The sequence below is a fragment of the Dysidea avara genome, chromosome 7 (genome assembly GCF_963678975.1).
Source record: "Dysidea avara chromosome 7, odDysAvar1.4, whole genome shotgun sequence".
Classification (NCBI taxonomy): Eukaryota; Metazoa; Porifera; class Demospongiae; order Dictyoceratida; family Dysideidae; genus Dysidea; species Dysidea avara.
The window spans coordinates 32,839,419-32,856,031 of NC_089278.1; the positions used below are offsets into that span (position 1 = coordinate 32,839,419).

General features: G+C 37.4%; 2 protein-coding genes across 5 annotated transcripts in view; one reads left to right on the top strand and one right to left on the bottom strand.

The window, feature by feature from the left end:
- LOC136261185 (uncharacterized) overlaps positions 1–16,613 on the bottom strand; it is a 149,807-nt gene that overhangs the window by 4,776 nt on the left and 128,418 nt on the right. The window contains exons 72-80 of the mRNA XM_066055159.1: positions 7,999–8,322; positions 6,316–6,642; positions 3,191–3,508; positions 2,875–3,141; positions 2,541–2,819; positions 2,370–2,478; positions 2,034–2,319; positions 1,935–1,974; positions 1,209–1,392 (exon numbers count right to left, since the gene is read on the bottom strand). Of these exons, the coding sequence (XP_065911231.1) occupies positions 1,209–1,392; positions 1,935–1,974; positions 2,034–2,319; positions 2,370–2,478; positions 2,541–2,819; positions 2,875–3,141; positions 3,191–3,508; positions 6,316–6,642; positions 7,999–8,322 (2,134 nt within the window). The remainder of the gene's footprint in view (positions 1–1,208; positions 1,393–1,934; positions 1,975–2,033; positions 2,320–2,369; positions 2,479–2,540; positions 2,820–2,874; positions 3,142–3,190; positions 3,509–6,315; positions 6,643–7,998; positions 8,323–16,613) is intronic.
- Positions 13,027–16,133, top strand: LOC136261475 (uncharacterized). 4 transcript variants are annotated; one of them, XM_066055491.1, is made up of 9 exons: positions 13,027–14,126; positions 14,181–14,388; positions 14,440–14,538; positions 14,725–14,829; positions 15,083–15,138; positions 15,199–15,227; positions 15,278–15,410; positions 15,857–15,921; positions 15,981–16,133. In XM_066055491.1, the coding sequence occupies exons 5-9, from the start codon at positions 15,109–15,111 to the stop codon at positions 16,054–16,056; spliced, it is 333 nt and encodes a 110-aa protein (XP_065911563.1). In that variant the 5' UTR covers positions 13,027–14,126; positions 14,181–14,388; positions 14,440–14,538; positions 14,725–14,829; positions 15,083–15,108; the 3' UTR covers positions 16,057–16,133. The 4 variants fall into 4 exon arrangements, with proteins under 4 accessions (XP_065911563.1, XP_065911562.1, XP_065911565.1 ...); XM_066055490.1 differs by having other exon boundaries at positions 13,605–14,126; positions 14,440–14,602; XM_066055493.1 differs by having other exon boundaries at positions 13,605–14,126; positions 15,318–15,410.

Consider the following 16,613-nt stretch of genomic DNA (forward strand, 5'->3'; position numbering starts at 1 on the left):
CTATTAGAATATTCAGTAAATAGCAAGATATCTCATAGAGGGTTCAGCTTCAATCAAGTGACCAGGTAGATAGTTCAGCTACAAACAAGTCATTCTGTAGAGAGTTCAACTACATTACAAGTCACCATGCAGAGAGTTCAGCTACAAACAAATCACTACGTAGCGAGTTCATTCAGCTACAACCTGTAATGAGTTCAGCTACAAATTAAGGCAACCTGTAGAGAGTTCAGCTACACAAGTCACCCTGTAGAGAATTCAGTCATAACAAATCACGAGTTTAAAAATTCAGCTGTAGAGTTCAGCTATGTTACAAGTCATGCGTTACAGCTACAATCAAGTCACCATGTAGAGAGTTCAGTCACAGAGAGAATAGCTTTGAAGTGTGCAACCAGGTGTGCAATATGGAAATAATTGACTGATGGAATGATTAACGCTTAGAAGTGATCCAACATCTTTGATTCAAGTGCAATAATCTAACTGGCTAATTCTGTTTACTCATCTATAGTACTTTAAGTTGTATAATCTGCACAATTTTTCACCATATAATACTTTTGTATTGGTAGTATATTTTGCACTAGCTATTTTCCATGATTTGTATTTACAAACACATAGCTATCAGAATCATCTCAAGTTTCCACCTGCAACTAGCAATCAAAATCAATTGATCAATCATTAAATAAATTATCTTTGAAGGCTTGCAAGTTTCTTAATGGTATGATAAACAGGGTCTCCTAGCACTGTCTGTTCTCATGCAGGCAAGAATATCCCTCCATCTCTTAAGAACAAAACTGCATACTACTGCTGCATCTAGAGTATAGGTGCAATATTGTTCATAAAAGCCAATTCCCAAAACCAGATATTACTTAGCTGTAATCAGGTTTATAAAAAATATTGAACATAGTACAAAATCACTTCTTATACATAGTAAAAGGACGAACAGGTTATACCAAGAATAAATAATGCTGTATCACTTCTCAGTGATAGATAACTGACTCCATATTAGTCATCTTCTTCTACTTGTTACTGTTCCTGTTTCCACTTTCTTATATTTCCACTTACCCTTCAGAGTCAGTGTTAGAATGATGCATAGAAACCTTGGCTTTATATTAGTGTCAATTGTGTCATTCTAACACCTCCTCTTCAGTGTGTATACTTCAAAGGTGTTATAAAGTTACCAGTGTCTTACTATTACATTTACATGTAAGTACCTTGAAATATTAAGAGAATGTTGCTTCATTTTTTTTCTTCGCTTTACTATTATCACAACCAAAACACAGAGAATGATGACTGCTACTACACCAATGGCAACTCCAATTATTATAGGCATCAGACTTGAACCAGATGATGATGATGATGAAGATCCAGCAATAGCAGAATCATTCACTTGTATAACTGAAAATTGTATTGAATAATGTGGTTAGTGGCAGCACATAGAAAAGCTTACTTAAACTGCGAATGTAACAACAATACTGTAGTATGTATGTAACAGCATTAAAATGATACATTAAATGCAAGTTAAAGTGGTAAGTGCAATATGGAAGTTATAGTGCAAGGGTGTGGTTGAGAGACTTAATAATTACAAGATGATGAGAAACTGAGTAATACATTAAGCTTGAGATCACAAACAAGTCCTACATTTTCTGTTGTACTCTAGCGTATCCAGTATTGTAACTGATTAATCTAGCTATATATGTGTCCTGGGTTACATTTGTGCTGATGGCCTGATGCATATGGCTTTCTTAGTTACAGTAGCTGGAGATAATTGTGGGTAGCCAATATCTATGCAGGTCATGTCACCTTTAAAACAAGGCATACAAATGCAAAGGAATAAAGTGTACTCTGGTGGAAAATGTACACTGGTGTATACACTATGAAAAGCAATATACTGTACACGCCTTTATGTTAAATGGCATTTTATGAAGTACACAACTTACCAATTGGTGAAGATATTTTACTGGTGCCAAACAAAGGATGCTAAAGTTGAAACAACAACAACATAATACATGGTGCACACTGCATAGATGTAAGCATACTTGTCTAGTGTGAGCTTCTGAGTATGCTCTGATGAAGTAATAGTACGTTCTGCCCTTGTCTAGTGGAGCATTAAAATAATGTCTGCCAGTGACTGGATCAGTTGTGTCAAGGTTGTCTCCAATGGTGAAAGCATCAAGAACTCTATTTCTGTTGTTAATCACAGAAGCAGTGACATATAATGGAAAATCATCATCATTATGAATTGGATTGAATGGTAACATGTCACTCTCCTCTACTGCCTCAGTGTCTTCCATTGGATGTGGGCTTATCACAATGAAGTAGTGACTACAAGAGTGAGATATTTCTAGCAAAATTGAACATGTATATTTGTTTACCTGACAGGACCGTTGGACTCATCAATTCTTGGTAAAGAGACAGTTATAGTGTTAGCTAATTCATCAGAACTAATTTGCCTCAAAACAGTATCAGAATCAAACATTGGTGCTAGAAGCAAGTATATGTATACATAAAACTAAAAGAAATACGTTATATTAATGAGACCTTACGGTTCACAATTAATGTAGCCATTGCATCAGTGCTCAATCTCCACTGCTTGTATGTCAACATAACACTACATGTGTACTGTCCTCTGTCTTGTGGTAGAACACGACTGATGACAAGTGTGCTGCTATCTCCACCACTACTGGATGATGACTGCAGGGAACCATCGTGATACCAAGCAAAAGACAGCTCTCCAAATCCATTGGCAGAGCAAACAAATTCACTACTTCCAAATACTTCAATGGTAGTGACATTAGGCTGGATTCTAACAATTGGTGGTGATACTATAAAGATTTATATACAACATTAAAAATTAACAATACCCAATATAGTCCTTACATGTAACATTAAGTAAAGCATAATCAGATGTCACCTGTCCAAACCTGTTCCTCACAATACACTGATAGTTACCGCTGTCTTCTTCTCTTACTCCTGATATTACTAGTGTATGTGTTGTAGTACTGAGAGGTAATTGTGATCCTTGTCTTTGCCATGAGTATGATAAACCTTCTCCTTCAGCAAGACAAATAAATGTCACACTTTCATCACCAGTAAAGAGTGCCACTGTTTTATTTTGAGGTGATAATATAATAATTGGTAATCCTCCTGCAATATATTTCATAATAGAAGTTATAACAGCAATGGTAAATCTCACCAAAACACCTCACTCCAGCAAAACCTGACAGTTGATCACAATTACCCATTACTCCAATACCATTGTGTGGACACTGAGAGAGATGAGATTCATTTCCCACACAACCAACTTCACTTAACCACAATGTTCCACTACCATTATTAGTCACTTGGTAAGCTGTACCATTAGTTCCCAAATGTGTCTCTTGACAAACCACAGTAGCATCAAATGTGTCCCAGTCATTAGCACACACTAATCCCCATATACCATTAATGAACACTTCCACTCTTCCTTGTCTAACAGTATGTAGTCCTGTATGGTTGACTCTGACTGGCACCACTACAACAATGCAACTAAGTATTGCCACATACAAACATGGTTATGGGCTATCCACATGCACTGACTACTCATGTAAAGTTACAAAGTCAGAGATACAAGAACCACTGCCCTAGATGACATGCCTACGCAGATCTTCAGAGATAGTAACTAGGTATGATTAATGCTGTTCCTCTAGCTATAAGGTACACATGGTCTACCAGGCATATACATGCAGGCTGCATAGATAGTTTTGGAATTCACCATACACAATTGAGGCAGAAGTACTTAGAGCAGTTGGTGCTGCAGTATTCTGTGTACCACATTCGTACACTATTTGCAATTGCTATAATTCAATGCTGCTTAAGCAACTAGCAGTGCGTGAAGTATCCATAGGCTAATCAAAGCACAATATCCTTTGCCCAAAGCATCTAAGTATGGGTAATGATAAAATTGCCCAAAGCATATGTGGTATCAATGAAACCTGCTTGATAGGAACAAAAGACATTATAGTTTCAAGCCTCTCAACTTAGAAGTAATATAATAGGTGACCCAGGACTGTGAAAGTTAAAAATACTGCATCAAACTGTGATTACTAGCCTTTTGAGTAAATACAGTGGTCTCTCTATTATCTGAACTCATTGGGTCCTAAGTGCATTCAGATGATCGAAAAGCTTGGATAAATAAAGTCCATTTATTTATTAAAGAACTGTAAAGTGAAAGATCAAAGTGAAAAATAGTGCTATATTCACCATACAGAATGGTCTATGTGGCCACAGTGCTATATACTTGACCACAGTGCTACATGGAGGTAGTTATAGAATTCTGCATGGGCAAAATGCTGATTTACCTAAAGAAGAAAGCTCTCAAAAGTTAGAGAAGAGCTCACACCAGAGGATCTCCATGGTGCATCCAATGCATCCAATCATTATCCAGAACAACGTTGGCTGTTTCAAGACTACTTGTTTAAACATGGTAAGTTTTCAAAAATTATTTCATGCACGTTGTGCTCCTTTGGCGCATGCCTAGACTGCATGTTGTTGGGGATCAAGTCACCTCTGGGTCTGGGATTTTTCATGTTTTAGTTACATGTTTCTGTCTCCCTGTATTCACAGGCTTTAAGATCAAACTTCTGTCACGGCTACAGGGTAAACCGACTATAGAAATAACTTGAAAATTGGTGTGTAGATAGGCTGATCATCATAGCAGTGCCTTTTGACAACAATAGAGTTACAGTGACAAAGTTATAAAGCAAAAACCAAGTAAGTGTAAAATCGTGGGATCGAGATACTCTAATAGAGCACTCCCTGCGGGGTAAAAAAGGTGTGCAAAAGATGTTGAAAAAATTTTACCAGAGTTCGAACCAGGGACCTCCATACCTAACACCTGCATCTGTAACCACTGAACCACTTCTACCTTGGCTGATCACCTCATTTAATTTCTGCTTTATAAATGAAATTTGTAGTTGAAATCTACTTACAGTATAATCAAATGTTTGTAATTTCATAGATCTACCAATAGAAGTACTAGATTGTTCTAGAACATTCTATTTATGTTCTATTAGAAGTCCTCAAAAAATGTGCACTCTATTAGAGTATTACAATAATATTATCTAATAATAAATCATGCAATGAAATACATCTATAAGCCTGTCTTCAATACTCATCACTGTATCTACATAGAAAAGAAGAAATGTAAAACAAACCTCAAAGTCAGCCATAGGCTGGTTTTGGGGCCTCATAAAGTACAAAAAGAAGTGAAATCCACACAAAAACAGCCAAGCTGTGAAAACATGGTGCAGCCTTAAAAAGTCTGGGTGAAAAAAGAAAGGTGGCGGCCAAGAAATGGCTGCAATGATGTTAATGCTAATAAATTTTAATTCATTATTAAAATATTTTGGCATTAACATCATTACAGCCATTTCTTGGCTGCTTTTCACTCAGGCTTTTTAAGGCCGCACCATTTTTCACAGCTTGGCTGTTTTTGTGTGGATAGGACTAACAAGAGAAACCAGTCTCACAATACCTTCATGGCACCTTGGCAATGTCGGTCAAGTACTGTAGAATCAAGCTTAAAAGTGTCTTCAGAGTGGCCAAAAATGCTTCTAATATTTAAAAACTCAATAATGGCCAAGGCTATGGGCATAAGTTTTTCACTGTTAGACATTGTGACTGGTGCCTTTTTTTTTGGTATACCACAGTACATATAACACATGCTTCATGAACCTACCTAATGTCCTCCTTTGTGTCCCTTTTCTCTTTGTTTACAGAACAAGTTGTTGATTCACGATAGCACATGGTGGTTGACCATCATGTTTATATTGGCAATCATTCATATTTTGCTAGTGACTGACTGCAGAGGAGCTTCCTGTACTGTTTTTCATTTACAACACTTTTAACAGGTGGAACAAAGCTGAAAACATAGTGTATGGCTGCTTCACCTTTCAGTAACCATTGGGGCAAGCATTCACATGCAAACTTAAGCCACTCTTTCCTTTGATATGGTTCACCAGTCATAATTATGTTATGAAAAAGAGTAAACAAATAAGTGCAAGGAAGAGTTAAGGAATTTTAAGTTTGATTAGGTGATCATATATAGAAATAAAAAGTAGGAAGGCTGCCTACACCTACAGATATTAGTATGCATTCGATATCTAATTCAGTTATGACTAGACTGAAGTAGGAATTAAATGTATATCTGCAGGTGTAGGTGACCTTCCTTATTTGATTTCTATGATCTCTAATAAAATTCCCAGTATTACCTTGTACCTACTTTAAATTAATGAATTACATATTGTGTTTATGAATGTGTTTAGTTGGGCATATACATACCAGGTACAATTCCATTGCATCTCACTCCAGCATCTTCACTATGACTACAAGATCTTGTAACATTAACTCCAAGATGACCACAACTGGCCAGTGTTGATTCATTACCAGAACATGTCACACTATCCAATAAGATGGGTCCTGATCCTTGACCAAAGGAAGCTGATCCAATGGCTGTTCCTGATGATCCAAATCCCAGTTGTCTACACACCACACCAGCATCAGTATCATCCCATCCATCATCACACACTGTACCCCATTCACCATTGTAGTTCACCTCTACTCTACCTTCACTGTGTGAACTACCCCCTACCTGTCTGATTCCAAACCCTACACAACACAATTTTCATGATTAATAGTTTACTTAATGTCGTAATGTTCATTAATCAGCATTATAAAAGCCTTTGGTGTTATTCCATCAATCGTTATATGTGGTGCTAAATTGGAATAAAATGAGAATACTGCTTCAAATTTGTATAGCTACTGTAGAAAAAATGCTTTCTTAGCTTTCATTGTAAAACGTTAATTTTTACATTGATTGTGCATAAGCCAGGGGCGGTGGAGCAGGCCAAAGAGTAACTTTAACAGTGAAATAAGGTGCTTTTTACACCTTCCTTTCTTTTAGATATTTAATATACCATCTCTACATATTCTTCTCTTTTTCATAAAAGTTAATTAGAAAATCTTACTGATGTAAAAGATGCCGATAACTCATAAATATTAAGGCAAATTGATCCATGTTTTTGTGGCCAAAAGGTTGGCTGCAATACACAAATTTGGTAACACAGACTTTTTGCAGTGCAGGACATAGCCAGGGTTTTAAAAAGGTTTCCAGATTAGGTAGTGAGTCACACATGTAGGCCCTTGGGGTGTATCCCCCAGACTTGAACCTTTAAAACACCTCAAAGATTTACTAAATTCTATGGATGATAAAAACCATATTCAATAAAATACTTGTTTCTTTTCAGTTAGGCATATGCTTATAGGGTGGATATGAAATATGGACATTGGAGGTAATGGAATGTAATGCTAAATTTTCCATGGAAAACTAAAGATCTGCAGTTGTTAAAATTTTTAAAGGATCATAGTACACTCTACTTTCCTGTTGCAAAGAAGTGTTTTATTGTATGTTCTATTGGAGTACTTTATTAGGACTGCTCTATTAGAGTAACTCGATGTAATACAGATTTTTTCTTGCAGTTACATACACATACACCCTTCTATTCTCTTTATCCACTTTTGAGAAGTAAATCTAAGTTTTCTGCTAGCTATACTTCTTTGTAATGTCCTTGATTTTTTCTATACCATTGTGCTGCCGATCTTCGATAGCTTTAGATTGGTGTTCCTGCCGCAAGCCCACTTGTTCAAAAATTTTGGAGCCAGAGTCTACTAGAAGTTTCCATCAGGTAGAGAATCTTTTATACCCAAAGTTTAGCTAAATGAATAAAACCAGACCAACTACTAATTTTTCAGAAATTCTACAATAAAGTCAACTGAGCGAGTTAATTAATTATCAAATGATGAAACTGTGCAGTAAACCACCTTTGTTGTTTAATATTCTGCTTTGATACAACTGGTAACATTACCATTAATTCAGCTATCACCTTTGGAGGGGAGTTTATGAATTCATGCATACTTGCAACATTTACTGATGGATTCTCTATAGTCAAAAAAGTATGAACCAACCTAGTTGTAAATTACACCTCACTCCAGCATCTTCACTATGACTACAAGATCTTGTAACATTAACTCCAAGATGACCACAACTGGCCAGTGTTGACTCATTACCAGAACATGTCACACTATCCAATAAGATGGATCCTGATCCTTGACCAAAGGAAGCTAATCCAATGGCTGTTCCTGATGATCCAAATCCCAGTTGTCTACACACCACACCAGCATCAGTATCATCCCATCCATCATCACACACTGTACCCCATTCACCATTGTAGTTCACCTCCACTCTACCCTCATTGTATGAACTGCCTCCTACCAGTCTTACAATGATCTCTACAAAACAGAATTAGAAAGTATATGTACACATACAGAATATAGATTTTCCAGATACCATAACTTTCCATGCTTAAACTTTCTCGATGGTTCTATGCACCAACTTCAAGCTGGAATTGCTATCTTTTTTCACAATACAAGTTATGGTTTTCAAGTTGTTCAAACTATGGTGTTTTTGCATTACACAGGTGTTTATGTTTTAAAGATTTCATGACATTCTATCTCATGTCAACATACAAGTGATTACTGAAGCTAGGTTTTATTAATATTCTTCACTGTATTTTCCAAGTCACATATGTGATTGGTTTGGAGAAAACTAGTTTATACTCCATGATAGCAGTTTGATTTTTTGCCACAAATACATAGAGACAGGAATACACTGCAAAATTTTACTGTCAGCTTGAAGTGATCTGCTTTTGTTTGCTGATACTTCCAAGACTGGTAGTTAATGCTTGCAAATAGTAATAAAACTGGCAGATTAAAAAAACACACACGGCCTTTCAAGATATATATATCCACACAAAAACAGCCAAGCTGTGAAAAAATGGTGTGGCCTTAAAAAACCTGGAGCCATTATTAAATTTTTTTTAGCATTAACATCATTGCAACCATTTCTTGGCCGCCACCTTTGATTTCACAGCTTTTTTCACCCAGGTTTTTTAAGGCCGCACCATTTCTTCACAGCTTGGCTGTTTTTGTGTGGATTTCACTCCTTTTTGTACTTTATAAGGCCTCAAAACCAGCCTATGGCTGACTTTGAGGTTTGTTTTTACTCACATTTCTTCTTTTTTATGTAGATACAATGATGATTATTGAAGACAGACTTATAAATGTATTTCATTGCATGGTTTAATTCAATATTTGATAATATTATTGTAATACTCTAATAGGGTGCACATTTTTTTGAGGACTTCTAATAGAACATACATAGAATGCTCTAGAACAATCTAGAACTTTTATTGGTAGATCTATGAAATTACAAACGTTTGATTATAAGCAGATTTCAACTAGAAATTTCATTTATAAAGCAGAAATTAAGTGAGGTGATCAGTCAAGGTAGCAGTGGTTCAGTGGTTCAGTGGTTAAGGATGCAGGTGTTAGGTATGGAGGTCCCTGGTTCGAACTCTGGTAAATTTTTATTTCGACATTTTTTGCACACCTTTTTTACCCCGTGGTGACTGCTCTATTAGAGTATCTCGATCCTGCGATTTTACACTTGCTTAGTTTTTGCTTTATAACTTTGTCTCTATAACTCTATTGCTATTCAAACTATCAAAAGGCACTGCTACGATGATCAGCCTATCTACACACCAATTTTCAAGTTATTTCTATACTTGGTTTACCCTGTAGCTGTAACAGAAGTTTGATCTGTTTTTACGTGAATAAACGTCCATAACTCCTTGAATATTACTCAGACTTACAACAAACTTGGTACGTGAATCCACCGTTACATGTTCTTCATTTGTGCCAAAGATCGAGGCAATCGAGTTACACGTTTGCATTTTATAGCAATTTTTGCAAAGTGTGCGAAAAGAAATCGAAGCCCCCGTAGCCCTTGTACGGCATAAGAAGAAGAAAAATGAAGACGAAATTTTGGACGCTTATATCTCGCAAATGGCTGTTGCGAATTTAATCAAATTTGCTGTGTAGCGTACCCTACCTGGGGGACAGCTATAATGCAAAACTGGTGTGCTTTGGAGAAGGGGCCATGGAGCTATGCATGCATGAAAAAGCTGTTTTCTTTCTTCCTGTAATATACTCACGGTGTGGTCGCCAGCTTTCTTGGCCGCACGACACACTACCGTGTGTCTTGATATAATAGTTATACCACGGGCATGAGTGCTTTGCCTGATATATATGCACAAGCACAAGGGCCGCAGGCCCGAGTGTGAGTGCATATTATATAGTTATACAACGGCCACGAGTGCTCTGCCTGATATAAACGCACGAGCCTGAGGGCCGTTAGGCCCGAAGGCAAGTGCGTTTATACAGGCAGAGCTCTAGTGCACGTTGTATAACTGTTATGTATCACTCACCTAATAGGTGGGGAGAGTCTCACAAGACAGCTGTAACACTTATAAAGGCCAGGTTTCTAACATCGATTGTGGGTAACCAAGCCGGACGCTGCGATGACGTTCCCCCTGCAGTACTGCAGCCACCTGAGATATTGAAAGCTAGTACGCTATGGGTTATATCACTAACCTGCATTCGCTGTTCGACTCTCATTATGTAGTGCTCAACATGCCAGCGTGATCACTCAATCACCATATAGACTAAGCGCCAGACTAATTGCCATAGTGATTCCCTCGAGCGAAAAAAGTAGCTAAATAGACGTTTTAAGTAAACAAAACCCAACTACTAAACGCTACTAGTCTAATTCTTACTATTCACACTGGCTAAATTCGAATCTGGTGGCATGACAAAACTGGTTACCACAATCGAACGTAAAGGTTAGTATTACTTAGAATATATTTGTTTTATTGAGTCATTGTCGAAGTGGACTACAGTTTAATCTGGGCTAAGATGGCACCAGACTAATAAGGTGTATAAGTATGTTTATATATATGTAGACTAGAGTTGTGGCCACCCGTGTTGGCTTTTTCGATCGCCATTGGCTGCTTGTAAATATTATACGTATTGGTGACGTTATGGCCCACAATCGACCTTTACATGTCAGGCTATAAAAGAATTCGAGTGACCTGTGAAGTGTCCTTCCACCTATTAGGTGAGGTGTCGTAGTGGTCTTCGCCACCGGCACTTGTGCTATGCTGCACAAAACGCAGCCAGTGCAATATCTGTATGTTGCACTGCGGTCGGTGCATTATAACTTATAATGCACTCGTTGTGGTCTACAAAACCGCAACCAGTGCGTTATAAGTTATAATGCACTCGCTGCGGTCTGCAGCAGTGCAATATACAAATTATGGCACTGGCGGTGCCTTTGAACTGCCCACGCAGAGTGGTACATATACAGGCAAAGCACGAGTGCCCGTGGTATAACTAATATGTTCTACTTTAGCATGTAGACCCACCAAATTGGCAAAATCTTTAGTTGTTATACCCTTCTCTTATATAGGGAACCAAGTAAGTTGTGATTGTGGGATTGAATTTTGCCAAACAAATTGTGATTGTGGGATTCAATTTTAATACATCAAACAGTAGTTTGCTAATATAGCAATTTTAAGAGACTAGTGTTAATTGTGTTTCTTTAATTGCTACATTTACAAAAGTAAAAAAAAACTACTGTTGATGTATTAAAATTGAATCCCACAATCACAGCTTGCTTGATTCCAAAGTATAACATTAAAGAAATCTGATGATTTCTGGATATAGTGTGCACTCCTATTAGGTGTGCAATGTCTCAAGCTAACGAGATATACGCACTGGTGGCTGTGCGTATATCTCGTTAAGGCAGTGTGTAACGAGATATACCCACTGGTAGCAGTGCATATATCTCGTTAACATTTTGAGTCAGTGCGATATGTGATATATATGCACTGGCTTTCCTTTGATCTGAGGTGTGAAAGTGGTACGTATATATATATATGAAAAATCTACACCCCAAAAACACCTTCGCTGTAAAAAAGGCGCGCCCAAGAAACTACAAGTACCTGGAACCCAATGTAAAAAAGAAAAAGAAAAAACAGCTTAGCTGAAGTGAAAAGTAACTGGTAACTTAAAGAGCTGATATCTGAAGCGGCCAAGAATACAATTACTAAAGTTTAATCCATGCAAGAACACCTTGGCTATAAAACAGGTGTATACATGAAAGTAACTGGCAACTGAAATGGCTGATATCTGAAGCGGCCAAGAATGAATGGTCATATACAACTAATTCAAAAATTTAACACTGAACCTTTATAATTCAGCTGTGTTCTATATTCACTCTTGCTGCATCGTAAAGTAATTTCTTTTAACTCTAATTGGCTGGTAATTTGGCTGCCTTTTTTTGCTCTATTATACTGACTATTAAAAAAGGCGGCCAAATTACCAGCCAATTAGAGTTAAAAGAAATTACTTTACGATGCAGCAAGAGTGAATATAGAACACAGCTGAATTATAAAGGTTCAGTGTTAAATTTTTGAATTAGTTGTATATGACCATTCATTCTTGGCCGCTTCAGATATCAGCCATTTCAGTTGCCAGTTACTTTCATGTATACACCTGTTTTATAGCCAAGGTGTTCTTGCATGGATTAAACTTTAGTAATTGTATTCTTGGCCGCTTCAGATATCAGCTCTTTAAGTTACCAGTTACTTTTCACTTCAGCTAAGCTGTTTTTTCTTTTTCTTTTTTACATTGGGTTCCAGGTACTTGTAGTTTCTTGGGCGCGCCTTTTTTACAGCGAAGGTGTTTTTGGGGTGGATATCACTCATTTTTGTCAGTGAAAGGTAATTTTTTTGGAAATGAGCAATTAACATTAATGCAGAATATTATCTTGGAGAGTCAGTAAAATCCATACATAATAATGATTGTTTCATAACACCATAAAATTGGAAGTATGAATTTACGGTGTAGTATGACTGTTCTATTAGAGTAAATTTATCTTTACTGCCTGCACGTGATGAATATATCTCATATCTGTGCATGTTAAATGCTTCAGACACCTAATTAAACTTGCAAGTGCCTAATTAGTTTACAGTTGCTACACAACTATAAATACATTTGTAATTGTTATCATCATAATCATTTATCATGTTATAACCATTTTTTAATATGTTGGTCACAACTTCAGGATTAGAGCAGCAGAGAAAGGAATAGAGGACTCAACCATCAAGACTTGTATTTGGGAGATGGAACAGTATTGCGATGGACAATGCCGGTACTAACCCCTCAAGGGTGTTGCAGTACAGTATAGATGCAAGACCAGAGCCTCGATCGTCACCGTGGTCACAACTTCAGGATTGGAGCAGCAGAGAAAGGAATGGAGGACTCAATCATCAAGACTCGGGGAGATGAAATAGCATTGCCATGGACAATGCCAGCACTAACCCCTCAAGGATGTCACAGTGCAGTATCGATACAACCACTCCAACCAGTGCATAAGACCAGAGCTCAATCATCACCTTTTGACTGAAATTTTTATACTTGATGAAGCAATTAAAACAAAATAGTTGTAGTACTTATACTTTCCTGAGGGAGCATGCCCCCACAGTCTCAGACTCCCTTGCCTGTTAGGCAGAATAATAGGATTGAGCCTTACTACCACTTTCACCTTTATTCTTGGCCTGAATGTACATATCAGCAACATACAGTAGCTGTAGATAATGCTAGTTAATACCCCTAGGCAGAGCTATAGGGGTGGGAATTTTTCCCTACTATCATACTATCATAGTAGTTCTTCTCGCAGTTCTTTGCCTGGCCATCATCAACTGCTGTCAAAACATTAGTCTCGTCCCCCAGACCCTTCCTCAAGCATGCTTATCACACAAAAATAACTTAGTTTAGCAGTGCACAAACGATTATTCATTGACAGCTTATACTATAATAAAGTACACTTACCGCATTGTTGAACCATGTATACCACCAGATTGACAACTAACACGTGATCTATTTAGGGGAAATCTCGTGGAAAGTCCCTAATTACCTTAAGCGGACACTCGTGATACGTGGTTTTAAATTGAATGCTTTAAGAATGTAACTGGATGGTGAGGCGTACTTTAATCGGCTCGACTTTACTGAGAAACTCGAGCCCCTCGTGAGAAACTACATTGCTTGAGCAATGCTTGAAAAAGTAAGAGTCAAGAATACTGAGGGACTCTATGACATATGCCGGTCTTGATGCTAACGAAACGAGGAGTGAAGTTTGTGCAACGTGTCACATCGCCACACACTGATTCACCGTGTCTGTGCGATAGGGTTTTTGGACCTGTCCACCAGATGTTGAAAGGAAATTCATTCCACCACATGTTGAAAGGAAATTCATTCCAACTTGTGAAGTTATTGGTATACTCATTGTTGGGGTCCATGGGGACATCGATGATCATTTACCAGTCAGCTGTAAGTAATGTCACAACAGAAGGAAAGGAACCATTTCCATATCCCTATGGCATACTGATTTTCCAGGTCAGCCGTTTATGTACACCCAACCACGGAAATGTAGAACTTTGGTTGCAGGTGGAAAATAAACACCTTTTTACTCAGTTACAAGAGATTCACCCAGCTGGGATAAAATGTTGAAGTGAATGTCATTAGTACCTACTTGCGGTTCATCAGGTATTGGACAATTCCAAGTGTCCAGATTATGCAGTTGTCCTCATGTTCAAGTTTACATGTTTAGGCAAGTTCCACAACATCCTATAATTTATTATTATATCAGTGTGGAATAGTGCTTATATAATATTTTTCATATTCCAGGCTTTAGGTGTATTGTATTTAATGCCTGCTTGTTGGTTTTTGCAGGCCATCTGGTCATACCGGTTTATCCACTAGCAGTTGAATGTGATCATGGTACGTATGTAAGTTGAGACCATGCAGGAACAAAGATACAGGTGTCATGAATTTCAGGTCAGTTAACGTTCAGAGGAATTGTATTATTGCAATTGTTCTTGTTGTAGTTATCAATTATCAGTGACCAGTTTGTGATAGCGTACTTTGTTTGACTAATGACCAAATGTTCTGGTTTACATGCTTACCCAACAGTTATGTTACTCACTTAACCTGCATATGTGATATATTTTTTTTAGTTCATTTTGATTATTCATCCTTTATTGGTACAGCCTGGCATATTGATTTTTTGCACATTCTTTTTTTAATTCAGTGCCTGCTGGATTGTTTCATCAGAAGATGTCTTTGGTGTTGCGACCGATGTTCCAGGTCAGTTTGCATGTGTGTTTAATTTAAGGTTGACTTCAGTGCCTGTTCATTCTTTTACAGGTCTCGGTATTGAGTGTCATGAATTTCAGGTCAGTTGACGTACAGAAGAATTGTATTATTGCAATTGTTGTTTTTGTAGTTATCAATTATCACTGTATACTAGTGATGTGAATTTGCAGGTCAATCTACTCAGATGTATCAGGCATAGTGTTGATGGGTTCGAACAAGTATCCAGTGTAGACTGTAGTGGCATCAAGGGTGTTAATTTCCAGGTCAGTTTACATGTTGTGATGTTAGTGATTTTTTCCTAGTACCCAGATGTTAAGTGTATTGTATTTAATGCCCACTTGTTATGTTTTTAAAATTATGGTATATCAGTGTAGACAGTGCAACAGTAAGCCTTCTGTGTTGTAGTAACTATTTGTTTCATAATATTATGCTGTTGTCCCGGAATGGCACAATTTTTGGGCAACCAGTGTGAAGTCCAGTGGTACAAACATTGTATTATGACCAAGTTGTGATAGTGTACTTTTGTTTGACTAATGTCCTAATGTTCTGGTTTGACTAATGTCCTAATGTTCTGGTTTAACATGCTTACCCAACAGTTATGTTATTCATTCACTTAGCCTGGGATATAATTTTTGTTTATTTTGATTATCCATGCTATTATTGACACAGTCCGGCATATTGATTTTTTGTACATTCTCTTTTAATTCAGTGCCTGCTGGATTGTGTCATCAGATATCGAAACAAGTGTTTTTGGTGTTGCAACCGATGTTCCAGGTCAGTTACATGAGTGTTTAATTTAAGGTTAACTTCAGTGCCTGCTTATTCTTTTACAGGTCTCAGTATCGTCATGCTGACATACAAGAAATCATCACTATTGTTGGAACTATTTTTAGTCAAGTCTTGATGTGATGTTAATTAACGTTGTTACACATTGTTGTATGTTTACCATATGGCAAGAAATTATCATGGCCATCATGAAATTTGAATATTGTGTAAGTTGTGTGGAACAACCCCAACTCATACATGGTCACTGGCAAACCACGAAACACATTCGAGCCGCAACACCACGAACCACATTCGAGCAATCCATTACAAAATTTTGTTGCACCATTTGTGTGTGCATAATACTTAATGAAAGCCACAACACAAGCTACATAGTACACACTACATAGAAGTGGTAACCCCTAAAGGCTTGTTACCTTTTGTATTCACCTTACCGGCCTTTGTGGTTAATCTATTAAAAATTACATGTAAATAGAGAATTGAAGAGTATGCTAAAGCACCTTCGCTAGTGATTTTGTTCTTCAAACCATAAGACAACTGGCGATTTATAAACGCTCGCATGGGGTGTGGTACTAAATGGAATTTAAAAGATTTCTGCTTAAAACGCCATCCCTAGGGAACTTACGGTTCAGCACGCTGTCACAACTTGTTTATCAGGCATTAGAGTTTGTGTCCACATCGTG